We start from the raw sequence: 27643 nt of genomic DNA, 5'->3' as shown, positions 1-27643 counted from the left end.
AGACGTAAAGGCGTTTCCGGTTCCGCTTTTTTTTTAACAAACCGGCTACTGGAACAATACACCAAAAGTCTAAATATTAAGGCGATAAAATTGTGCGATTTCAAAATGGATCTAATAAAGTGGCAATTGAACTTCATGTCGTGCAATTTTGGTCTGAAATCATACTTGTGATTTCAAATCGAACTCGCGCTGCGCGCTCGTTCGATTTTGAAATCACGCGTATGATTTCAGACCAAATTGCACTCCACTCAGTTCAATTACCATTATTAATCTGAAACTTTCTTCGGGATATGTATGGGCATGAACGATATGAACGTTACGATAAAGGCTATCTCTAAAACGGGGAACGAGGAATCGAGGAATGGGGAACGGGGAACGGTGAATGGGGAATCTCTAAATCGGGGAATCTCTAAAAGGGGGAATCTCTAAAAGGGAGAATCTCTAAAAGGGGGAATCTCTAAAAGGGGGATCTCTAAAAGGGGGAATCTCCAGAAGGGGGACTCTGTAAAAGGGGAATCTCTAAAAGGAGGAATCTCTAAAAGAGGGAATCTCTAAAAGGGGGAATCTGTAAGTTTTTTTACACTCCTCACTCCTGATATTACTCTCATGATCCTTTTTTTTTTCCTGTGGACAAAACGATAATTTAATTTATTCTAAACCACAAAGGCAAATAACAAATTTTCATAACAGTATATTCTTAGTGTTTTCTTAGTGTTTTTTCAGCTCCTACAAATTGATGGCGACTGAACAATATCTGCCTTTATCATAAATTAAACCAGAAAGCAGGATTTCGTTAAACACCCCAAAACAACAGAACAAAACTAACAAACCTGACAACGATATGTGCCTATGTTTTAAGCCGTAAAGGTTCACATTTTCAGAATGCTGGTTTCCAACTATCCATAGAAACTATGTAAGATTTTCTTTAAATTTTCCAACTTAACAAATCTAAATTCTCCTTACCACATACGCGACGCGTTGAATCAAAACGTCCGCGAGCAGTCAACGATTCGCCTCCGTCAATCATGCATTCATATGGTTTCCCAGGTCGCCCGCCATTCAACTTTTTGTAACTAGAAATTATTCTAATGGAGTTTGAAATTTCCTCAATGGAAAATAATCTACATGTCTGTAAACTGACGCTTTAATAAACTTCAGTACATATCGGCAAAATTTTCAAAAAGTTAAACAACCTAGGGCTGTCAACAATTGAAATTGAACGCCTAACCAGGTATGTTTTAGCACAGTGAACGATGACAACCGATCTTGTCGCGACATCTTGGCGAAATTAGTCACAAAAAACAAGTCCGGATAAAATGTAGGTTAAAATTTGTTCGTTAGCGAATAACAACCCCGTATTGTCGTTTTTCTTTCATCGACCAACGTGTGGAACAAAGTGACATATACATATAAACCTGAGATATATATTCTGACAGATATAACCTGACAGATATATACCCTGAGGAAATTAAGTTTTTAAACTTGACCTTTGCGCGTTCCTGTGACATTTCCTGTAAAATGGCTAGATTGCGCAATGTCTAGATTGCGCAATATTTACCTGCCTGGCTAGCCGAGCGGTGCACATTGAAACGGCAGACTCATTGGAAACGGATTCCTTCATTAACGCCCTTCGACGATTCATAGCAAGGAGAGGGCCAGTACGTGAGATCAGATCAGACCAAGGCACCAACATCGTAGGAGCAGAGAGAGAACTAAAGAAAGCTTTAGACGAGCTGGACCACAGCGCAATCCAAAGGAATCTTTGCAAAGACTTCAATGCTGATTGGATTATCCAATGGAAACAGAATCCTCCGGCAGCGTCCCACATGGGTGGTGTTTGGGAGCGCCAGATACGGTCTGTCAGATCAAATTTGTTTGCATTGATGCGAGAACACGGCCACACCCTCGACGATGAGTCCTTTAGAACCCTGTTAACCGAGGTAGAATGCATCATCGACAGTCGCCCGCTCACTGTCCCGTTAAGCGATCCCGAGGATCTGGATCGACTCACACCAAATCACATACTGACTATGAAGTCAAGGGTTGTCATGCCTCCGCCAGGAAACTTTCAGAAAGCTGATCTGTACCTCCGTAAAAGATGGAAACGTGTGCAGTATCTTTCCAATGTCTTTTGGTCGAGATGGAGAAAAGAATACGTCCAAAATCTACAACAGAGAGTAAAATGGAACCGCCCCCGAAGAAACTTCGAAAGGGGAGACCTGGTACTGATCGTAGATGATCGAGCCCCAAGAAACGACTGGAGCATGGCCCGAGTTGTCGACGTACACCCAGATTCAAATGGACAGGTCAGATCGGTCAGAGTTACCACGACAACAACGACTCTAGATCGCCCAATCGACAAACTCATGCTGATACTGGAGAATGAGAAATGAAGACCAGGGTAAATCCCAGCCAGAGGAGCCATAAGGAGTAGAGAACTGTGTTATGAACTTTAACGTTAAAAAACTGAGAACCTAAGAGTTTTAGTAACTCTTACAGGAGCCAGATGTTGCAGCCGCATTTAATTCTTTGTTGTTTTTTCCGCTTGTGCGTGCATTCTTTCGTGATCATCGCATTCTTTTCGTTTATCTCGCTTTCACGTTATCGATATCCTGTTAGATTTTTTCGCATAATTTTGTTTTGTTTCATCCCCTTTTGTATGCGTCTTTCTAGTTAATTTGTGCATTTTCATCGCGACGCTACTGTCATCTCGTTTCATTTATCGCCCTGCCGTTTTCCTTTTACGTGTTCCTTAGCTTCCTAGTCATACGTTTGTAAGTATCGTCTAACTTCGGCTCGTTATTTCTGTTTCTTTTATTGTATTCGTCTATAACTTGTAATTTATTTTGTTTGTAGCAACCGCTCCCTTTTCATCGCTTTCTTCGCACTCTATCGTTAAATTGCATATTTCGTCTTATCGATTAAAGCCAAGTAGCGTGTTGAACGTTGACTACAATATGAACTGTTCAGATAGCCAAGTTCCCCGAAATAAGTCACTTTTTTAACCATCATGACAGCTCTCCAGGCCGTCATGTAAATGTCGCGTCACGCCAAAGCTTAGAAGTTCAAGCGTAGTGTATCAGAAAACCAAGAACCCATTCGGAGCGAAAGTTTGTATGAATGTTAGTTTTCAGCTGCTCTTATACATCATTTAAGTAAAATCTCAGGAAGATCAATAGTTTTGTAGTTCGAATTTTGGTGACGTCATGTGAAAACCAGCTATAGCGGCGAAGTCATGGCTGCAACAACCACAAGCGTGAAAACACGAAACAGCGAAACAATGTTAGAAGGAGTCATGCGGCGTATAAGTAACCCTGGAAGTAAACGAAGTAACATCTATCCCATCCTCGTCGCCGAATGTTATAACCAGGGAACGGAACCGTTCGAATAAACAAATGAGAGTATAATTATAAGCAACATACACTAACACACAACACTCTGTTAATCCACGTGCGCGTTACAAACTCAAGAAGTACTATGACGTAACAAGAACCTATGATATAACAATAATTATTATATTTCTCAGTTAGTACGCGCGTGGTGATTGGTCAATTTAGCGGGCCGTACTCTCCTGTACGGCCCGCAAAAATTTAAAGTTGGTTTTGTTGCCAAACTGTTTCGTGATTTATCACAAAGTGTTCTTAATTTTTGAGTTATTTTTTTGTAAAAAAAAATACCTCTTAGTCGGCGCGTCGGGTATGTTATGAACGGGTCAATGGGTGAGTGAGTGAGTGAGTGAGTGAGTGAGTGAGAGATGTATGTATGTATGTCACACCAATCAGATTGGATCTACTATGAACAGCGAATCAAATTTCGTGTTGTAAAGGTAAATGGTACGTGAGAAACACAAGGTATGTATAAACACAAGGACTTTGGTAATTGAAAAATAAAGAGTGACGTGTATGTTGTCGGTTTGTGATTTTTAGTCCGGTTTGGAGGAGAGTGTGACGGTTACATACGTACATTGGGCTGTTTTAGAGTGCATAATTTTCAGTGAAATGGTGGCTAGTTATGAACGAGATGAGTCTTGAGTTTTGAAGCAGTTCATGAGTAGTAGGCAAATGGCACGAGATATTTTTATTTTTAATTAAAGAGGGTAACTTGATACTTTTGTTTTTCACAAGGAGTGAATTCAATTAGAGGTCACGAATCGTCGCTTTTAGTTCTTAGGACATGTTTTAGAGGAGACGAGACTATTTAGATTTGAAGCAGCTCTAACGTTTACAATAGTAAGTGCAGGTAACGACTGTTTTGTTCTTATTGCATGCAAATATGACGAGATATTTTTATTTTTTAGTTACAATGGGTAATTTGACACTCTTGTTTTTCACAAGGTAGTAAATTCAATTAGAGCTGACGAATCGTCGCCACTTGTTCCCACGAGATGTTTGCTATTTTTAGTTACAAATGGTAACTCGACACTTTTGTTTTTCATATGGGAGTAAATTCAATTAGAGCTTACAAGTTATCGGCTATTGTTCCCAGGATATTAAACAAAAAAGAAGCTTTCCTTTCTAGAGTGTTTTTACGTCTCTGCAGTAGCAGTTTAATATTTTTATTTGATGAGCATTTTATGACATTCTTTTCAGTCCGATATTTTTAAAGGTAAAAAGCATGAAAACTGTTCAAATGTTCTTTGAAGACTGTGTGGCACCAAGTTAAAGTGCAATTTAATTAAATCAGACTTTCAACGTGTCAGAGAGGTCTTTTTCTCTTTCTTTAAATTTTCGGTGAAGTAGTGTTGTTGCGTTGTGTTGTGTAAAAAGAGTAAACTTACTACTCGTATAAAATGCGAAAAGTTCTCTTAACTTGAGTATTTTTGAGCAAACATTCCTCTCGGGGGCTGGAAGGGCTCCCGAGGGGGTACTCCCAGAAAAATTGGTTGGGGGTGTGCGGCCCGCTTCCCAAAACCCTTACCCTATTTATGACCAAAATCTGCGATATTCCTTACCCTATTTATGACCTGACCAAAAATTCGAAACCCTATTTACGACCTGACCCTCAAATCAAAACCCTGTTTCAGAACTGCGTTATAATTAGCTCCCTAGTTCAAACCAATGTTAAATTACCGTAAACGTATAAATTTGTGAAGGGCTTTTGTTGATTTTCTTTTCGATAATGATGAAAAAGTGGCTTCTTCTTAAAGCATACCCATATCAAGGCTAGAGTGCAAAAACCGTACCCTATTTATGACCAAAATGGCCAAAATCAGCTAAAATCGATACCCTATTTATGACCAAAACGGCTGAAAAACCATACCCTTCGGGGCCGCACAGACCTATATAGCCCATATAAGGGAGTTCCCCCCCCCTCGGGGGGGAAGGGCTACGTGATCGGTGAGTGAGGGAGTTATGCATGTGCGCGTGTCAGACCAATCACAGTGTGGGTTGTATCAAAGAACGAATAAAATTGCCTGTTAGAAAATAAGATGGTATCTACATTAATCTGGAGACGTGTCAGATTACTGTAGTTTGTTCAGTCAAACATTTTATGGCTTACTATTTAGTTATCTTACCATTACCGATGTAACATCTTATGTACATCATAAACTCCCAGTTTCTTTCTTGCTGTACATCGCAACCAAAAAAACTTGTCAAATCAACCAAATCATTACTGTAAACAGTTCCATAAATGTGCCTATCTCCGAGACTTATAGTTCACAAAAAAAATAACTCTTGCACGCCTTGCGTGCCTATGTTTATAGCAAGTGAAAGCTTGAAACTTTCTTATACTCTAAATTATGTAATAAAGCGTGCTAACGACTTAAAAACATAGGCACGCAAGGCATGCAAGAGTTATTTTTTTTTGTGACTTAAAAGCCCTGGAGGCAGCAGTACTCGATAGACTCTTAACAGTTATGATAAGGGTAACTCATTCACGTATACTGGTCCCGGATTCCATTCAATGTCATTATAGAGTTTAATATTCTTGTACAAAGTTTGATGATTGTTGTCCCTAAATATTTCACAGCGATTCTTCAGAACAACTCTTTTCCTTCTTTTTCTCCTTTTTAGCTGATATCCCGACGAAATACTTAATAAAACAGACATGCTCTTTTCGAAAACTACTTTGTATGAACTTGTAAAGTATAGACGACCTTGGAACAGCCCCAGTACTGTGTTAAATAAGCATCTTATCTTTCTATTTTGCTGTATAGCAATCTTAAGTTTGGAACAGATTCCTGAAGGTTCTCGACGTCTAAGCTTGCGTCTTTCAGTCATCCCTTCGCATCATCCGCTACACACGAAAATACGATATCTCGATTTTACACCTTTTAACTCATTTGCAAAGCATCTTGTTCCCTCCAAATAATTATTGTAATCGATCGAAGACATGAGCTTAAAATCCCTAGCTTTTACGCACAATCCTTCACTTGTTTCACATTTAGGAAAGAGTGCTCTTTCTCTAAATTTCAATAAACTAACGCTTCGAATATTTGTTGATAACTCTTCGCACACATACTCAGTTTGAAGAAGAGCATCTGCAGCTTTACCAATATCCACCTCTCGCTGATCTACAATTGTTTCTCTCCCATCCTCTGTCTTTCATGCGACTACAATAACAAACATCTTGTATGACACCACACCTACCATACGAAATATACAACTTCGAGATAACGTATACGTAGGCCATGACGAGATTTCTTACCATTTCTGCAACAGTTTGTAATAACCACAGAAGTAACTTCATGATAACACAGATGAGTACTATCTACAATTTTCATTTCGGTCGACAAAATTAGCCCATCCAAAACGAACGCTCGAATCACAATTTAGTATTGGACATTTTGCTGACAGCGTGTGTGTTTGTAAGCAGCTGAGTGTCACAGATAATACTTTTCATATGTAATTCTCCCTCGATATAACAATGTAAAATGTTTAACTGAACAAACTACAGTAATCTGATACATCTCCAGATTAATGTAGATACCATCCTATTTTCTAACAGGCAATTTGATTCGTTATTTGATACAACCCACACTGTGATTGGTGTGACGCGCGCACAGGCATGCTCTTTTCGAATACTACTTTGTATGAACTTGTAAAGTATAGACCACCTTGGAACAGCCCCAGTACTGTGTTAAATAAGCATCTTATTTTTCTATTTTGCTGTATAGCAATCTTAAGTTTGGAACAGACTACTGACCACATAGCCCTTCCAGCCCCAAAGAGGAATTTGTGCATAGAAATACTTAAGCTAAGAGAACTTTCCTCATTTTATACGAGTCATAAGTTTACCTCTTACAGAACGTAACAACACTACTTTACCAAAAATAGCAAGAAAGAGAAATAACCTCTCTGGCACGTTTAAGTCTGATTAAATCTGATTTGGCGCCACGGAGTCTTCAAAGAACATTTGAACAGTTTTCATACCTTTTTACCTTTAAAAAAAGATCTCGGACTGAGATGAATGTCATAAAATGCCCATAAAATAAAAATATAAACTGCTGCTGCAGACACATAAAAACTGTCCAAAGATGTTAGCTTCTTTTTTGTGTAATATCCTGGAAGCAAGAGGCTATAAGTTGTCAGTTCTAATTGAATTTACTCCCATGTAAAAAACAAAAGTGTTAAGTTACCATTTGTAACTAAAAATAGCAATATCTCGTTTTGTTTGTTCAAACATTTCATGGGAAAAAGTCGTGACGATTCGTCAGCTCTAATTGAATTTACCCCCTTGTGAAAAACAAAAGTGTCAAGCTACCATTTGTAGCTAAAAATAGCAAACATCTCGTGGGAACACGTCGTGGTGATTCGTCAGCTCTAACTGAATTTACTCCCTTGTGAAAAACAAGAGTGTCCAATTACCCTTTTTAACTAAAAAATAAAAATATCTCGTTATATTTGCATACAACAAGAACAAAACAGTCGTTACCTCCGCTTACAATTGTAAACGTTACAACTGTTTCAAATCTAAATAGTCCCGTCTCCTCTAAAACATGTCCTAAGAACTAGAAGCGACGATTCGTGACGTCTAATTGAACTTACTTCTTGTGAAAAACAAAAGTATCAAGTTACCCTTTGTAACTAATAATGAAAATATCTCGTGCCATTTGCATACTACTAACTCATGAACTGCTTCAAAACTCAAGACTCATCTCTTTCATATATAACTAGCCACCATTACACTGAAAATTACGCACTCTAAAACAACCCAATGTATGTAAGTAGCTGTCAAACTCCCCTCCAAACCAGACTAAAAATCACAAACCGGCAAAATACACGTCAGTCTTTATTTTTCAATTACCAAAGTCCTTGTTGGGTTATTTTTTTTGTAGAAAAATAACTCTTAGTTGGCGCGTCGGGTATGTTATGGACGGGTCAATGGATGAGTGAGTGAGTGAGTGAGAGATGTATGTATGTCATACCAATCAGATTGGATCTACGATAAATAGCCAATCAAATTTCTTGTTGTAAAGGTAAATTGTATGTGAGAAGATTTGATCCCGATAGAGTTCAGAAAAGCCATATTTATTATTCTATAAAAGAGGAAGTATTCATATATTGGGTTTACTTCGACATTTTCTGTGGGTTAGGTTGAGGATTTTAGTTATGAACGAGATGAGCCTTGAGGTTTGAAACAGTTCGTGAGTTAGTAGCATGCAAATGGCACGAGATATTTTCATTTTTGAATTATTTTTTTTGTAAAAAAAAAAACCTCTTAGTCGGCGCGTCGGGGTATGTTATGGACGGGTCAATGGATGAGTGAGTGAGTGAGAGATGTATGTAGGTCACACCAATCAGATTGGATCTACCATAAACAGCCAATCAAATTTCTTGTTGTAAAGGTAAATGGTATGTGAGAAGATCTGATCCCGATACGGTTCAGAACGGCCATATTTATTCTTCTATAAAAGAGGAGGAAGTATTCATATATTGGGCCTACTTCGACATTTTCTGTGGGTTAGGCTGGGGATTTTGTGGGCGGGTTCGATAATCATTAGCAACTGGATAATCAGTCAAAGTAACATGGTGTTTGGCATATAACTACGAGCCTGCGATGAAGGGTGAGCTTTTCCCATTAGATAAGTTTTTGAATTGAGCCGCTCTACTACTAAGTTAATGTTGTTTCTATGATAGGATTAATATGTATTTTAGGCGGGGACGGAATGCACTACTGGGAATGTAAAGAGGTTGTGACCAGGTTCAAATCGTTTGCGTGTTGTATTGAAACCTAAATATTGCTCCAGAGTTCGTTATAAGCGTTCGGGGCGTGTTGTTAATGTCAGCATCCATTGATATGTTTCAATGTGAAAAGCGAAGAGACTACGATTAATTTCGTCAACAGAACAAAAAGATATTATTCTGTGACGATTTTACAATTATAATAGTTCTTGTTTACTAGTGGAATGAGAAGATACGTTTTAATGAAACTAAATCTTTTCTCTTCAATGTTATCAGGGTTTTCACTTATTCACATTAATAACCAACACGAAAAGTAGTCTAGTGTACCCAATTAATTCTTAATTTCGTATTCTTAACTGTACATTTTAAATCTTAATCTATTGTAACGTAGTAATGTCTCCAATTAGCTTCTGTAAGCTAAATACCTACCCTGACACTTAAATAAAGTTATTATTATTATTATTATTGAAGAAAAAGGAAATTATTTTTGTTCAAGATAACTTAAGTGAGGTATATGAAGTCTTGAGCGTTTTATTGTATTAAACACAAGGTAATTTAAAAATAAAGACTGACGTGTATGTTGCCGATTTGTGATTTTTAGTCCAGTTTGGAACGGAGTGTGACAGTTACATACATACATTGGGTTGTTTTAGAGTGCATAATGTTCAGTGTAATGGTAGCTAGTTATGAACGAGATGAGCCTTGAGTTTTTAAACAGTTTATGAGTTAGTAGTATGCAAATGAAACGAGATTTTAGTTACAAAAGTAACTTGATATTTTTGTTTTTCACAAGGAGTGAATTCAATTAGAGGTCACGAATCGTCGCTTCTAGTTCTCAGGACATGTTTTTGAGGAGACGAGACTATTTAGATTTGAAACAGTTCTAACGTTTACAATAGTAAGTGCAGGTAACCATTGTTTTGTTCTTGTTGCATGCAGATATAACGAGATATTTTTATTTTTAGTTACAAAGGGTAATTTGACACTCTTGTTTTTTACAAGGGAATAATTTCAATTAGAGCTGACAAATCGTCACCACTTGTTCCCACGAGATGTTTGCAATCTTTAGTTAGAAATTGTAACTTAACACTTTTGTTTTTTATATAGGAGTAAATTCAATTAGAGCTGACAAGTTATCGGCTATTGTTTCCAGGATATCAAACAAAAAAGAAGCTTTCATTTGTGGACGGTTTTTACATCTCTGCAGTAGCAGTTTAATAGTTTTATTTAATGGGCATTTTATGACATTCTTTTCAGTCCGATATTTTTAAGGTAAAAAGCATGAAAACTATTCAAATGTTCTTTGAAGACTGCGTGGCACCAAGTTAAAGTGACATTTAATTAAATCGGACTTTCAACGTGTCAGAGAGGTTTTCTTTCTCTTTCTTTCTATTTTCGGTGAAGTAGTGTTGTTGCGTTGTGTTGTGTAAAAAGGGTAAACTTACGACTCGTATAAAATGCGAAAAGTTCTCTTAACTTGAGTATTTTTGAGCAAAAATTCCTCTTGGGGGTTGGAAGGGCTATGTGATCGGTGAGTGAGGGAGTTATGCATGTGCGCGTGTCACACCAATCACAGTGTGGGTTGTATCAAAGAACGAATCAAACTGCCTGTTGGAAAATAAGATGGTATCTACATTAATCTAGAGACGTGTCAGATTACTGTAGTTTGTTCAGTCAAACATTTTATGGCTTACTATTTAGCTATCTTACCATGACCGATGTAACATCGCAACCAAAAAAACTTGTCAAATTAACCAAATCATTACTGTGCCATGAATGCTCCAATCTCCGACACTTCACACAAAAAAATAACTCTTGCACGCCTTGCGTGCCTATGTTTGTCTCAGCCGTGAGAACAAAATAAATTCGCTCTTGCTGCTAAAAAGTGTAAATTGTCTTTATTGACAAGCACGTAATATTGAAAACAAAACTTTTTACTGGATAGATACTGTAAAACTGCTCTACTGTGAAATTGTTACTTTAGAACAAGGGTGAAACTTGAACAATCATTTGTAAACAATAAAATCAGTGCAAGAATATCTGCACTTGTCATGAATGAGTTGCTAGTAATCGGATACCCATGTTTGCGCAAAGAACTCTGGGATCGTCAGAGGGCAAACATTGCAAGTCGCTAGAAGGAAATGTATGGCGAGAAGTTGTTTCGACGCCCAAAAACATGGTTTTGGGGAGAGATCAACGCTTTTTCGCCGTTGTTTTATCGCGAATGGATTTTGGCAATGTTGATACATGGAAAATGTCAGTTTTTGTTTGAATAACCGTGAAATAAGTGATAAAATTTACCGATAAACTCCCTTTGCTTGCGTGAGGTTTATTATGAAATACATTGAAGAGAATATTAAAAATTTCAATACACGCCTGATCTCGAGAAGCTACCCGGAGCAAATGGTAGAAAAGACCCTCCGAGAAGTTAAATATAAAGACAGAAAAGAAGCTCTAAAACAGAAATCGAAAATTGCTTAAGGAACTACTACCCTTTGTGTTGGGCAAATTTCACTCAACCGTTTCAATACCAAACTTTGGAAAGCATAATCACGCACAAATGGCACTTTTAAATACAAATACTCAGAGATATATTCAAGGGCCACCCTTGATCTGTTATAGAAAAGGAAAATCACTGAAATACGTGCTTGTAAAAGCAAAACAAAGGCTTTGAGCAACACAGTAGCCACACAGCATGAGTCCCGCGGACTCATTTGACATTAAATCAACCCCAGACTGCACAATGATCGCCACCGGGCTTATTTCCAGTATTATTTGTCTGACTGAGCTTTCAAATAAGCCAAAAGTAGCCTGTACACAACTTAAAAGGCTTTACTGGGTTATATCCTCTCGATTTATACCTAATTAATTTTGTAATATTTTCAGACCATTACGCGATGTAAATTTCACAATAAACCTCACGCAAGCAACGGAGTTTATCTGTAGATTTTGTCACATATTTCACGGTTATTCAAATAAAAACTTACATATTCCACATATCAACATTACCCAAATCCATTCGCGATAAAAACGACGGCGAAAAAGCGTTGATCTCTCTCAAAAATCGTTTTCTTGTACCTCGAAACAACTTTTCGCCACACATTTTCTTCTAGCGACTGACAATGTTTGCCTTCTAACGATCCCAGAGTTCTTCGCGCAAACACGGGTATCCCTATTACTGGCAACTCATTCATTATGTCATTTGAAGTCGAAATAAAACTGAATACACGCAACGAAAATAAAAACACAACATAAACAAATCAACAGTGCAGTGTACTGTAGCATAAAAGGAGAAAAGTACGACTTAGATACAACTGTGATCAACATTTGCATGTAATCGTTCGTTTCAGTTCACTGCACTTGGAGAGGGTCAACAATTCCATGTTTATACTCTTCAATAATATTTGGCAATCTTCAGTTGTAAGTTTCCTTTAATGGAACTTTATTTTTCAGCGCTCGCTGGAGAATCATCAAGTCTCTATCCAAGGCAGAACGATCTACGTATTTAGCAGGGTTTTGTTTTCTAAGACGTGGACGCATGATAGCAAAGAAACTTGATTTAGCTCGTTGGCGGGAAGGTGGAAATACGTCGTGGTCACTTTTAGCTTTCGCAAACGATTGTTCAAGTTCTTTCAGTTCACGCTGTAATGTGCAAATATCGGCCAACAGTTCTGGGTGCTTGTCCTTTAGCTTACAAGTGTTGACATCGTTACAAGAAATTTTCCAGTTACAATTTGTTCTGTTGTGGCCAGACGTATGGCAAATAGCGCACACTTTTCCGCGTCTCTCATGAACATTTGGTAATCCTTCAAGGGCTTTTTGTTTCCCCTGTAGATGACTTTTGGCGCTTTCAAATTGCACTTCTAGTAGCTTTAGATTTTCTGACAGTTCTGGCGCTCTTCGGTCCAATGGACTTTGAATCGTTCGAGGGCTTTGGTTTGAAGTGGTCGCGCTCGCTTCAAAACTGACGTTGATTGCAGCCTCAGGTGATCGTTGCCGGGGCGCACTGCATGTTCTTGGAGTCATGTTCAGTCGCTTTGGCTCAGGGTGTTTTAGGTTAAACTGACGGCCACTCCCTGTTTTTATGTTGTTTAACTCAGCCTCCAACACACGTCTTTCCGCCAGTAAAAGCTGGCTTCGCATGTGCTTCGTTATGAAGTAACCTTGTGATTGGAAGATGCCAAAAAAGCGTTAAAAAAGTCTACGTGTTCATGGTTCGAGTGTCCTCACTGTAAAGCTTAAAGTGCACCTAACCCCCCAAATTTTTTTTTCGCTAAAACGAATCTACTTGTTATTTGAAATAGTTCTGCGAAAAAATTTTTGGATTCCGTTAAATCCTCGATTTTCTGCGCCCCGACGACATCTCGAAAATAGCTCCAAAACACTGCCATTTTGTTTCACGACCGAGTTTGAGGAGAATGGGTCCAGCGGCTCTTGTGACGTCTACCCAGAAAGGTTGGATATCTCACGTTCTCTCATTTCCTTCAGGATGGTGCAACACACATTCGAAAAGTGCGCAAAAACGCCATCCAGAGGTGCTATCGACTGTTGGAGCAATATTCCAGATTTAAAGAAAGATATACTGTACAATTTACTGACGATGATCGGCTAATGGTGCAATAAAGACGTAAACGATGGTTGATTTTGTCGAACCGAAACAAGCGAACTGAATCTGTGACAACCATTGAAGAACTCTCACTGGAATTTGTTCCGAGACTCTCGAACGCTATTTTCATAAATTTTCTGCTTAAAGCTAACCAGCAATTTGTAGAAATACTACCGACAACCTATATCTTCCAATCCCGCAGTATTTATAACATAACCGGCAAAGTTGTGTGATCCGATCATGATAAAGAAGCGTTATACTGATATGTAAATGGTCGCAACTGTACGCCGCTAACCAACACTTATTTCTCTTTCGATTTAAATGAAAGTCGAAGGTTAATCCTTTAGAATTACATGATAACAAAATTGTTAGACTCACAGAGTTTTTCGAAGGTTTGGAAATCAGCAGTGTGACAAATATTCCGTGCAATAGCGTCGAAAATATGACCACGTAACACTATCTGCTGACCGCTTAGGGAACACATCCTTTTCGCTTGTCCGAGGAATTTCACTGCAAACTTTGAGAACAATTTACATTGATTATTTGGAGTTACGACTTAAAACGTGTGACAATGTGAAATCGGTAATTGTATGAAATGTTTCCTTCCACCTTGCTTCCCGCAGCTTCAAAAATACAGGTCCAAACAATACGATTTTCAATCGATCGAAGTCAATGTTTTGGAGGTCATCAAGTCTCGAAAACTGCAACACGTACGTCGCTCTTATAAACATGAAGCATTCAACTGAAAGTAAAACACAAACTGGATTTAACAGAACAATCACACCTTGACAAAATACATTCACGCTAGGGACAAATGTAAACGGGCTATAAACACGCGTGGGAATCTTATGTCTAGTTGACGAAATTACCATCCAAAGCAGTCCTCGAGTTTTCTTTCCTGCTTTTCGTTTGCCTGCTCCTCCACTTCGTATCTAGCTTTCTATTCTTAATATACAAGCAGCTCGTCCGCAGAGAAGTCTTCCCATTCGTCGCTTGAAATGTTGTAAATTGCTCTCAAAGCTCTAAGCAGTGAGTTCACAGTTGTCGAACGTGCTCGATCGAAGTTTATTTCGGAGTCTTCCGAATCGAAACTTAACTCTGACTCCAGTGACGAAAAAGAAATGATTCTGAGACAAAACTTGGACGTTTTAATCCCAAAATACATCGGAACGATTAGTTTTGTTTTCCATTTTCTCGAGCAAATACAGAGAGTTGACTGAGGCGCTATTGTGTTTGGTTCCTGGGTAGACGTCATCAGGTACCGCCGTCTCAGACTCCCTAAAACGCGGTCGTGAAACACTTCAAGCGCGACTTTGAAAGGGCATAGTAAATCGAGGATTCCACCAAATTCAAAAATTTCCTCGCCCAAATACTTCAAATAAAGTCTAGATTTGTTTTAGCGAAAAAAAAAATTTGGGGTTAGGTGCACTTTAAGTTGTAAAGGGGTTTGCGAAAAGATACACAGAAAGTTTGGACACGGGGACTTTTCTACAAAGGACATTTCTCTCCCCTTCTTCACAAAATGCTAATTGCAAAGGTATTCCAAAATTTGCCTGGCTGGTTTAGGTTTAGAGTGAGTGTTTCGCTCTTTATTTTGTTTGACTTCTCAAACAGTTCAGTGTGATGCCTTGCATTGTTGTAAATGCATGCACTGCTTATTTGAGGGCTGAACTCTAACATTCCTAAAGCCCTGTATATGCGCCGTTTAATTTGGGGCAGTGCTTAAATGTGACAGTGCTAGATCTAGTAGCTGTGGTAGTCTCTTTAGGCTGCTTACAAGTTGTAATATTTGAACCCCATCAAATATTCAAAGAAGACAACTGAGATTGACAAAAAATGTAAACTACTGTTTATTAAAAGTTCAACATACAATATTATTATTGTTTTGATTTTTAGCACTCTCTTGAACCTTAAAACAAAAAAAGACAACAGAACTGAGATAACAATATCTGTTATCAGTAGACATGGCAATTTAAACAAATAATGCATTGATCACAACACTTATTTCATTTGACCAAGTCCGGCAAATGGCAACAACTCTTTAACACTTCTAAATGGTTGTCCATATTTTGAACGAACATCCTAATAAATAAGAAACAAGGAATAAAATAACCATTGACCTAACGGGGGACATACACCATGAAGAAATGCGCATCAGTGCATGAGCATGATACATGTGCCCCTTATCAAACCTACGCTTCAGTCAAATTCCAACCTTCTCACACCGATAACAAAAAAATCGTTTCATAAATCAGCTTACATGATTCAGCTATCACAAAATAACAGACTCTCACCTTGTGAACAAGCCTAACGAAATATAATGTGAAAACGAAAAAAAGACTCGATGTACTCGCGATACATTGTATAGCTATTGTATGTAAACTTCCAGTCGTTTTCCTGTCAGAATTTCTTATGACGCCGGCTATTTTCAATGCGTGGTTGCCATTTTTACTAGCTTGTTGCCACCGATGAAACTTTGGCGACAACACTCACATATTGAAGTTTCGAGCAAAATTAGTCCCGATATCGAAAAAATTCGGCAAGTTATTGAGATGAAAACATAAAAACATGTACTTACATTTGATGTCCGTCAAAATGGTGGCGCCCTCTTCGAGGGCCGTTCCAAAATGACACGGATTTTATCGATTCCCTTTGTCAAACGTTCACAACTCTCGCACAAGGAACGTTCGAGAGCGAAGGCTTGTAGTGAGACTGAAAGTCCCGAATATTGGACGATGGGACCTAGAACCAAGCTTTTCTTTCTAAGAGCCCATATTTTTTCGCGATTATTTTTTTGCGATTTTGGCGAAACAATAGAATCGTGATGTTAGCGCTTCTTCCAAAACTGGCATACTACCGGACTGATACCAGTTTACTTTTGTTTATTTTAATTTTACATATTTTTCTCATAATTGCGTTCGACGAAGTGGAACGCAAACCTAATTTTTACCTGTGGCATTCCAGAGTTGGTTTCCCTGTGCACGGTTATAGGCCGAAAAAACCACATCCTGTAAGGACACCAAAATGGCCACCCCGTTTGTTTTTTGAAAGGGCATGTCACGGTCAGTAAACTGGTACTGTTTAATGTTAAGGCATGTGATAAGACATGTAGCGAACATGTGAGTATGTGAGCAGGCCATGTGAACTCGTCTTTCCGATGGATCTTTCTTTGACTTCTTTCCATTCAGTCGCCGTACGCTTCGCTATTATGTGCTCTCAGCGTTAGATTTTGGCGAATTTTTAACGCTTCGACGGTAGCATTTATCGAAATCTGAGGGAATTGTCCTTGTTTATTAACACGACCAGGCTTTGGGATGATAACCGTCGAACAGCTACATTTTGATTGCATTTGTTGATTAGTTCCAGTCGCGACAGATAGCTCAGTCTTTATCCGGTCGAAATTTTATTGTTTGGAATCGGTGGAAAAGTACTCTGAAGGCAATATTACGGTGGCCCATATCTGCAAACACGACAAACAATTCTTGAAACGCAACACAATATTTTTGAAACACAAGTCAATATCTGTGAAACACAACACAAAATTATCGAAACACAACACAAAACTATCGAAACACAACAAAAAATTATTGACACACAACACCAAATTATCGAAACACAACAAAACATAGGCACGCAAGGCGTGCAAGAGTTATTTTTTTGTGAAGTGTCGGAGATAGGAGCATTCATGGAGCTGTTTACAGTAACGATTTGGTTAATTTGACAAGTTTTGTTTGGTTGCGATGTACAGCAAGAAAGAAACTGGGAATTTATGATGTACATGCGATGTTACATCGGTCATGGTAAGATAGCTAAATAGTAAGCCATAAGATGTTTGACTGAACAAACTACAGTAATCTGACACATCTCCAGATTAATGTAGATAACATCTTATTTTCGAACAGGCAATTCGATTCGTTCTTTGATACAACCCGTACTGTGATTGGTGTGACACGCGCACATGCATAACTCCCTCACTTACCGATCACATAGCCCTTCCAACCCCCAAGAGGAATTTTTGCTCAAAAATACTCAAGTTAATTAAGAGACCTTTTCGCATTTTATACGAGTCGTAAGTTTATCCTTTTTACACAACATAACACAACACAACACAACTTCACCGAAAATAGAAAGAAAGATAAAAAAAACCTCTCTGACACGTTGAAAGTCTGATTTAATTAAATTGCACTTTAAGGTGATTCCTCACATTTGCATTGCGCATCCTTACTGCGCATAATTTATGGCGTCATTAGGGCGCGTTCGTGCACGCGCAAATTGAAAACATGACGGATTTGCCTTGATATTGAGTTCTGTCAGTTGAAAAATGGCTATAGCTCACTAACGAGCTCGGGCACCCCAAATTTTTTTCCAGTCATTTTAATTAACTAATCATTAGCTTTGCGTGAGAAAAGACTAATCTGATTTCTATTGTTGAAAATTGAATAAATAAGGAAAATAGCAGCTGCACTGTAGTCTTTTCTATTTTGCAATTTGATAGCCGTGTCAAGCAATTTGGTTCCAATATTTTAACAAGGATTCAGCTGATTGTCAAAATCAAACTAAAAAAGTTTATTTGTGTCCGACACAAGTATTGACTGTAGTTTGAGGCGTGTTTTCATGAGTATGGGCTCACAAAGAGTTTACAATAACTTGGAATGCGTTCTTGTAATAAGCATTAAATAATGCTAAAATGGGACATTTTTAATGCCTCATTCAGTGCTCCTTAACGAGCATAAGCACCCCCTTTTTTATTTTATAATTAAAGTTCTCATATGATAAATATTCAGTGGACAAAGTTTGAACAAAAATCTATTGGCAGTTTTATTTCAGGGGAATTACCTTAACTTCGTGCCACGCAGTCTTCAAAGAATATTTGAACAGTTTTCATACTTTTTACCTTTAAAAATATCGGACTGAAATGAAAGCTTCTTTTTTGTTTAATATCCTGGAAACAATAGCCGATAACTTGTCAGCTCTGACTGAATTTACTCCCATATAAAAAACAAAACTGTTAAGTTACCATTTCTAACTAAAGATAGCAAACATCTCGCGGGAAAGAGTGGTGACGATTCGTCAGCTCTAATTGAATTTGCTCCCTTGTGAAAAACAAGAGTGTCATTACACTAAAAATGAAAATATCTCGTTATATTTGCATGCAGCAAGAGCAAAACAATCGTTACCTACACTTACTATTGTAAATGTTAGAACTGTTTCAAATCTAAATAGTCTCGTCTCCTCTAAAACATGTCCTAAAAACTAGAAGCGACGATTCGTGACCTCTAATTGAATTTACTCCTTGTGAAAAACAAAAGTATCAAGTTACTTTTATAACTAAAAATGAAAATATCTCGTTTCATTTGCATACTACAAACTCACGAACTGTTTCAAACCTCAAGGCTCATCTCGTTCATAACTAAACTCCTCAGCCTAACCCACAGAAAATTTCGAAGTAAACCCAATATACGAATACTTCCTCCTCTTTTTTAGAGGAATAAATATGGCCGTTCTGAACTCTATCGGGATCAAATCTTCTCACATACCATTTACCTTTACAACAAGAAATTTGATTGGCTGTTTATAGTAGATCCAATTTGATTGGTGTGACATACATACATCTCTCACTCACTCACTCATCCATTGACCCGTCCATAACATACCCGACGCGCCGACTAAGAGGTAATTTTTTTACAAAAAATAACTCAAAAATTATCGAAACACAACACAAAATTATCGAAACACGACACAAATTAAAATTATTGAACACAACATAAAATTATCGAAACGCGACACAAAAATTGAGGCAGAATTGATGTGCTCCTGATGTGCTACTATACAACGCATAAACCCATTCTTACTCGACCGTTGATACGTTATGCGCCTTACAAACTCCCGCCATTTTTCGTGACCATCTAGCTTTTGCGAAATGTTTTGTCCTAACTGTGGAGCTGTTTTAAAACACTGATCTAAATTTTGTCATGCAAGTTCCATGTCTCGGCTGCTCAACAAAGTTAAGCCCTGTTCGGCGGGGTTAGTACTTGGATGGGTGACCAAATACGAATACCCCGTGTTGAAATAACTTCTTTTTCTTTTTCTTTTTTCTTTTTCCTTCCCTTTTCAAGGCGATATTAAAGACTGCAGAACTCCCAGCCTTGTGTAATGTCGTTTCTTCGAATTCTACATGTTTTTATCAACTATATGTTCCTCATTTCGCAATGTCCGTATTTACATGTATTTATTTACAATATCGTATAAATAAACAGCAGAATACATCCTTCGAATTCTCCTCAATTCTCTTGACTATTGATCGTCTAAAACATTTAATCACGGCTTGAATCATTCGAAAATACATACAGCTCATCAATTTTGTGACTTTCAATGTCTTCTTTTTCGTCAATCGAGTGGGAAATGAGCTATTTACACAATTACAGGTAGCTTTTATTTATAAAAACGTTCGTGCGAAAATTTATTCAATGTAAAGAATTTCTGCGATAATTAGCTCTTAATAACCGAGCAGGAGGTTTGTATGGGAGAATCTTGACCGAGGTCGTGAGTACAGACCGAACGCAGTGAGGTCTGTACACACGACCGAGGTCAAGATTCTCCCATACAGACTGACTTAGCTCGGTTAATAAGATGTTTGGTATATGGCAAAGAAAAAAACTTTAATTCGTTTAATGTAACTAGCTTGCTGACATTTTGCCTGCGAACGGCGATGAGTTAACTTAAACCTGCCGAAATTTGCTCGTCTTCTTTACTTTTTTTTTTGTCATCAGACTTTTTGGCACTTTCATAAATGATTGAGAAGAAAATAAAAGAAAATGGTGTACATTTTTGTATTTTAGTTTGTTACTTTTTCAACGCAGAATGAAACCGGACTAGATGGCGGTCTAGATGGGAAAATCTAGACCGCGGTCAATATCGATTTCAGCCAATCAAATTCGTGAATTCGCTGGTTCCCAGTCCTTGTGAGACACAGCCATATAATAATATAAGTTAGTATATTCTCAGCTCCGACTATTGCATTTCTAGCTCTCTGATTGGCTCAAAAACTCCGACTATGAGCCATTAGTCGGAGTTTTACCTTATATGGAAAACAGTGCGCCAAGTTTAAAAATTTTCCGCTCTGTAAAATTGTTGAAATAAAAATCGGCGGCAAAAACCCGATTAAGAATATACTAAAACAATTATTCCATTCGACCTTGTTGGATATGAAGTGATCATAACCAACTCGCGCTACGCGCTCGTTGGTTATTTATCACTTCATATCCAACGCGGTTTCATGGAATAATTGTTAAATATTGAGTGCTTGCGTCAGGAATTCAAAGAATAACTAACTTGACACGGTGCAAGCGACCGTAAAACGGCCTTAAACGGCGGATGCTCGAAACCCGGGGGAGCGCCTATATGAAAAGGTTAGGGATGCTCGTAGTCTCGGGTACAAATCAAGGATTCTGGTCTAACTTAGGGTGTTGACGACGAAACGTCACCATTTTTAGCTGTCAAAGTAACCTTTAGGGTGCGCTCGAAGAAATAATAATTAAATGAAACGCTCACATTTAATTTCTGTTTTTAGGCTTGCTTCCCGCTGATCTCTCTAGTACGCGAGTCGGGTCTACAAATGCGTGCGGGATCCTTTCTTGAACAGTGGCTAGTAATCGAACAAGAAGCTTATCGCCTTGATTAGGTGATATGCTTCTAATCGAACCTATTCCGTTTTAAGTGGTAGCTTTTAGGGGTCTAATGAAGCTCAAGTAACTCCCATATTAGTCTCCTTTAGGAGTTAAATTCCAATTTTTCGACGAGCATCCCTGACCTTTTCATATGGGAGTTCCCCTCCGGGGTTTCAAATGTCTAACAGGAAGTGAAGGAGTGATGGAATGAAATCGCTTCACCACTACAACTTGGAAAATAATATTTTCCAAGTTTAACTAGTGAGAAAATCTCAGATAGTTCAGAGTGTAATCGAGATGTAGTAGTCACACAGGTCCTCACCCCTGCTGTTCTCTCCCTTGGTAGTCACCTAGGCCTTTTTCCCTTTCTAGAATATGAGCGGACAAAAACTTATTAAGACGTTTGGAACGGGCGTTTAGAGCGGCGTTTGGAACGGGCCTTACCTCATCGACTGATGAAATTAATTGGAGGTTTCAGTAAGGCCTGTTCCAAACGCCGCTCCATTCATGCGCCGAACCTAACTGATGAGTTAAGTACGGCAGAAGAGCGGCGTTTGAATCAGTTTGGTTCGGCAGGTTAGGTTTGGTGAGGCAAACACCATTAAATTCGGCAGGGTCTGTCGCACTATGCGACGTTGGAGCGGCAGCTGATTCATACGGAGTTCTCCTCATGTGTCGAACCTAATGCATAAATTACTGTAATTTATTTTTCATACAACGGGACTCGTGATTGGCTCAAAATTGAGTGGCGTGACCAGTCATGCATGAAGCTCAAAGTCGTCATTAAAAATAAAGACAACAAAATACCAGTATGCCTTCGATTTATGAGAAACGGGACTGTATAAGCAAGTTTCTTTAGCCCAAATTGATTTTTTGCTTTTTCTTCGTGATAATAGCTAAGCTTATCAGATTTCCCTTTAAAAAGTCGATTTAAAGAAAAGCACAAATTTTCTCTAAAACTTTCTTTTTCGCCATAGATCGGTCCAATTGACCATTCTTAGTCTCTAACGAGGTAAATTTGGCTCGATGAAGGATTTCATACATTTTTGGTTAACCCTTTGAATGCCAACTACGCATATATATGCCTAATGAATGGTCGCGCTTTTTGTACCACTTGTGACGTCATCAATTTAAATGTCATCAGATATTTTTGATAAGCAGATAGTAGTGCTGGGCTAGCCCTTTCCGCACAATGGTCAGGTTTAGATATCGACGACATTTCGACGTCGCAAATCGAAAAACAAGGTTATCAGTTTTGGTGTAAAAACGGTGGTAAAATGGTCCACAACGCCTGTGATTGATCAAGGTCCATTTCTAGGCTTCACCCGTAATTAACATCCAACTTTTCTCTGCAGCCAGAAAGAACATACAATGCAAAAGGTAGCCAGTGTAAAAGGGCAGAGGAAAACAGAAAGGAAAGGGCCAACAAACGAAATTGAGAACGGTTAATGGCAAAAAAAAAAAAAAAAAAAAAAATTCAAAACTTTTGGCTTATGCGCATGCCCGTAATTGAAGTTTTGCTCAATTTTGTGCCTAATCCTCAAAAAATCTCTCCTTTTAGTAAAAAACGCTTCTTTAGCAAAACTTAGGCTATTGAGCTTCATGGCAGCTAAAAGACCCGACTAAACGGTTAAGAACGGTATTTTTTGGCGAAAGTTTGGCATTCAAAGGGTTAACCGAGAGAAAACCTGTCTAAATACAAAACGCTGAACCTTGAGTTTGAATTTGCTTCCCTAAATATTGCTATAACAGCAGATAACAGCGAAATGTTAGTCACAGCTTTTCTATTTGGACAGATTTCGTGAATTCAGAACGCATATTTTCTCGTCGAAAATTGTTACCACCGGCTTCCCGAATTAAGCTCGACGCAAGTTCGCCATCTGAGCCAGCCGTTGCTCCAAAGTCGCTCTAAAGTCGAACTTAATCAAGTTTGGTTCGGCACATGAGTGGAGCGACGTTTGGACCGGGCCTAAGTGCCACGGAGTCTGCGGCAATAATAACGAAGTTTCTTTTGTCACAAATGTACTAGTTTTACATGTAACTAACGCGGGAAAGTTTCGGCTGAATATGATCTTTGGGTTCTCTTTAATAGAAGAGGAAATAAACAAGCTGCTAAGGAGAAGCAATATGTATGGCAAACACACAATAGCAGACGACATTTCTTGAATAGAGCTAGGGAAGATTCCAGAAGATACGCAGTCACAGTAACGTTCTTTGCACTAAAAAAGGAGAACTGACGTTACCTAAAATATAACTGCTATCCCCAGCCAAAACGAAAGCGTGATATCACTCATTACAAAAAATGAAAAAAAACCGTGCATCGGAACTCGAGAACGGAGTTTATCACACTAGCAATGCTAGAACGCGTATGTCTTCTATGTTATGAAATGTATCTTTCACCTAAGATATAGTCGACTTTGACGCTAACTAATCTGCGCATGCGTTTGGAGCAAATTGCTTCTGTTCTTGAGAGAGTGGCACCACAAGGATAGCATGAGATTTGCAAAACCATATATATATTTTTGCCATGTTATGAAAAAAGGCAACGTAAATATGACTCGTTTTGCGTAGTGCACTCGGGTACCTACTGCACCCAGCCCCCCATCCCGCAAGGCTAATTGATTAATTGAAATTAATTAATCAAACAAACATTAAAGTTTACACCTTATGGCGTTAGTGCTTAGTATCTTAGCGAACAGCAGCCCCCTAAACCATCCCAATAGTGCACTCTGCACTAACTAGCGAGACAATCTCAGATAGTGCAGAGCGCAATTGATAGCTCTGGTACAGTAGTCCCATAAGTACTCACCCCTACTCGGTTCACTTCCGCTTTGTGTCTACCTTGGTAGTCTGCTAGGGCTTTTCCCCTTTGCAGTGTGTTTGTTTCAAGGTTGTATTTTCATTCAAGGTCCAAAAATTACGCACAAATTAATTAGTACAGGTGTTTTACGTTGATTTTCGTTCATTTTAAATTCAATAATACGCTGAAGCAGCAAACGTGACAATTTAGCTCTGCACGCCAACTTTGTAACTTGATACTTTTGTTTTCCTCGCAAAGCCATGTAATATGAAACCCTTGTTTTCTCCAAAACATACGGAAGATGTCCTTGTTTTTGGAGATAAATGAAAGAATGTTGAATATCTCAAGTAGTGATGAAGAAACGGAACAGAAACGATGTTTTACTAAAAATGCAAATTTTTACGGATGAACAAGAACTAATTTAATTATCAGATAGTCACGAAATACCACTTTCTTTTTCTGTTACCACCTTTGTTGTTAACAATAAAACAATTCAAAACTAACACTCAACGATATTGATAGCTGAGAAGCATTTCAACGAAAAGTATTGAAGATAAACAGCGCTACTTGGCAGATATGAATGAGTCTCCTCAAAGACTGATTAAATTAATTTGAACTTTCATTAGGTGCCACGGCGTCTGCAGCAATATTTGAGCATTTTCCTGGTTTCTTTTGTTACAAATTTACAATTGCGGAGTATTAAAGCCAATAACTTGGGAACTTTTTGGTCTCTCTTACAGATTCAATCAGGGCAAGAAATAAACAAGCCGCTAAGGAGAAGCAATACATTTGAACCCTGACAAGCACACTATTGTAGATTGAAAACAGCAGATGATATTTGTTGCACTGACCTGTGTGTAATTCTAAAAGCTACACAGCCACAGTAACGTTTCACTTTTGCAATAAAAGGGGACAATTGGCGTTACCTGAAAAATAACTGCCGTCCTTGGTCACATGACATGATATATAAAATACCGCGTGGAAAGATATTGTATAAGACTAACGATGCTAGGACGCATGCGTCTTACATGTTGAGCTCTACCATAAGGAAAACCACTCAACATTTGTGTGTGATTCCGTATGCAATGTATCCTTCACCTAATATAGAAGCCACGAACGCTAACTAATCTACGCATGCGTTTAGGACAAATTAGTTTTGTTCTAAGGAGAATGGTACCACAAGGAGAGCAAAGGGTTACCTGAAACAAATATATAGCTTGGTGATGTTCAAAGCTACGTGACGGCGATGGAATGTGTTTTACGTAGAGTACACATGTACCTTTCCCACCCTACCCCCACTACTTCCTTGCCTCTAGACTAAATAATTAATTGAAATTAATTAATTAAACAAACATTAAAGTTTACACCTTAGCGCCATAGGGCCATAGCGCCATAGGGCCATAGCGCCATAGAGCCATAGAGCCTTAGTTCCTTAGCGGCAGGCAGCTCCCATAACCATCCCAATAGTGCACTCTGCACTAAAAATGGCGGGATTGAGTTAGGCGCATAACGAGTCAGCGGTGACTAAATGATAGGATTATAGGTTGTATAATAGCACATCAATTCTGCATTGATAATTGTGTTTCAATAGTTTTGTGTTGTGTTTCGATGAGTTTGTGTTGTGTTTCAATAATTTTGTGCTGTGTTTCGATAATTTTGTGTTGTGTTTCGATAATTTTGTGTTGTGTTTCACAAATATTGACTTGTGTTTCAAAGATATTCTGTTGTGTTTCAAGAATTGTTTGTTGTGTTTGCAGATATGGGCCACCATACAAGATCCATAAGACTACTTTATTCATCAGGGTAAATACTCGAATTAGTCGTACGGAGTTTGTTTACGATAAACGACCACGCGAAACGAGCACGCGATTGCAAATGCTAGCTTAGAACAACGTACGTGATTTAAATATCCTATGAAAATTGAGAGTCTACAGAATTTGGCGGCGTCACGCAACGTATCAACAAATCGTGACCTCTTCACTATTATGGACTTTGACACTATGCATACATGTATCTGACTGTAAAACCTCGGTTGCGTCGAACGCACTCTCATAATCTCTGATCACTACTAGTTGCGTTCGTAGAACGCAGTCCTAATGCAGACTTTAGTCGAGTTTCATGGGACGGTGGACCTTCGTCCGAAGTTGCGACACCGATTTGGCCGCCCCGCAGCAGGGGCGAAACGAATGACATCATCGCCAAACCATGTGCTGTACATTTCTTTCGAGTGCGGCTCTTTGTTTCGTTCAAGTGCGGGTTTTTGTGGACATGTACACTGTAATTTGGAAGCTGTAAGTATTCAATTGTGCTCTCAGCGTTGGATTTAGGTGAATTTAAACGCCTCGACGGTGGCATTTATCGAAATCTGATGGAATTGTCCTTGCTTAATTTATTTGTTTTAAAACGAACACGACCTTGAAGCGCCTTGGCTTTCCGGATGTTAACCGTGGGAAAAGCTATATTTTGATTGCATTAGTTGATTATTTCCAGTCGCGACAGACACGTAGATAGCTTAGTCCTTATCCGGTTGAATATTGTTTGGAATCAGTGGAAAAGTACTTTGAAGGCAAGATCCATAGGAGTGAGCCTAAACCAAGGAACGGCAAATTATTTAAATACTGTCTACCTTATTCATCAGGGGAACATGATACGCGAATTAGTCGCACGGAGTTTGTTTACACTGACGATAAACGGGCTATCTTTAAAACGGGGAACGGGGAATCGGAGAATCGGGGAATCGGGGAATCGGGGAATCGGGGAATCGGGGAATCGGGGAATCGGGGAATCGGGGAATCGGGGAATCGGGGAATCGGGGAATCGGGGAATCGGGGAATCGGGGAATCGGGGAATCGGAGAATCGGGGAATCGGGGAATCGGGGAATCGGGGAATCGGGGAATCGGAGAATCGGGGAATCGGGGAATCGGGGAATCGGGGAATCGGGGAATCGGGGAATCGGGGAATCGGGGAATCGGGGAATCGGGGAATCGGGGAATCGGGGAATCGGGGAATCGGGGAATCGGGGAATCGGGGAATCGGAGAATAGGAATGGGAACGGGAACGGGAACGGGGAACGGGGAACGGGGAATCTTTAAAATGGGGAATCTTTAAAAACGGGAATCTTTAAAATGGGGAATCTTTAAAAGCGGGAATCTTTAAAATGGGGAATTTTTAAAAGCGGGAATCTTTAAAATGAGGAATCTTTAAAAGCGGGAATCTTTAATTAAAAGCGGGAATCTTTAAAATGGGGAATCTTTAAAAGCGGGAATCTTTAAAATGGGGAATCTTTTTTAAGCGGGAATCTTTAAAAGCGGGTGATTTCTTGTCAACCACTGTTCCGACTTTCTGTCCTTGTTCCTGGTTTTTGTGATAAAAACGGCTCCAAACGATCCTTCCCCTGTCACATCTTGTTCGCCGAGATCATTTCACTTAAACTGTGGAAGACCT

The 27643-nt window shown here is 38.8% G+C and overlaps 2 protein-coding genes and 1 long non-coding RNA gene across 4 annotated transcripts in view; 2 read left to right on the top strand and 1 right to left on the bottom strand.

Moving 5' to 3' along the window:
* LOC145479891 (uncharacterized) overlaps positions 1-27643 on the top strand; it is a 296755-nt gene that overhangs the window by 20692 nt on the left and 248420 nt on the right. The window lies entirely within an intron of this gene.
* Positions 1452-27643, top strand: part of LOC145479725 (uncharacterized) — a 181358-nt gene continuing 155166 nt past the window's right edge. The window contains exons 1-2 of one of the 2 annotated variants that reach the window (XM_081458171.1): positions 1452-3756; positions 8338-8437. In XM_081458171.1, the coding sequence (XP_081314297.1) occupies positions 1827-2393 (567 nt within the window). In that variant the 5' untranslated portion in view covers positions 1452-1826 and the 3' untranslated portion in view covers positions 2394-3756; positions 8338-8437. Of the gene's footprint in view, positions 3761-8337; positions 8438-27643 lie in introns of those variants that run through there. The other variant, XM_081458163.1, reaches the window with a different exon arrangement.
* On the bottom strand, positions 10445-13268 carry LOC145463672 (uncharacterized). Its single transcript, XM_081447450.1, has 2 exons — positions 12312-13268; positions 10445-11170 (listed from the first exon to the last, which is right to left on the bottom strand). Exon 1 carries the CDS (start codon positions 13266-13268, stop codon positions 12540-12542), a length of 729 nt encoding a protein of 242 aa, XP_081303576.1. The 3' UTR covers positions 10445-11170; positions 12312-12539.

This window comes from Orbicella franksi, chromosome 1 (assembly GCF_964199315.1).
Source record: "Orbicella franksi chromosome 1, jaOrbFran1.1, whole genome shotgun sequence".
Taxonomy (NCBI): Eukaryota; Metazoa; Cnidaria; class Anthozoa; order Scleractinia; family Merulinidae; genus Orbicella; species Orbicella franksi.
Note: the sequence above shows the minus strand (reverse complement) of the source record. Positions and strands in the feature narration are given on the sequence as shown.

Excerpts from the sequence above, each read along its gene's own strand:
- LOC145463672 (XM_081447450.1), bottom strand. The coding sequence starts at position 13,268 with ATGCGAAGCCAGCTTTTACTGGCGGAAAGACGTGTGTTGGAGGCTGAG.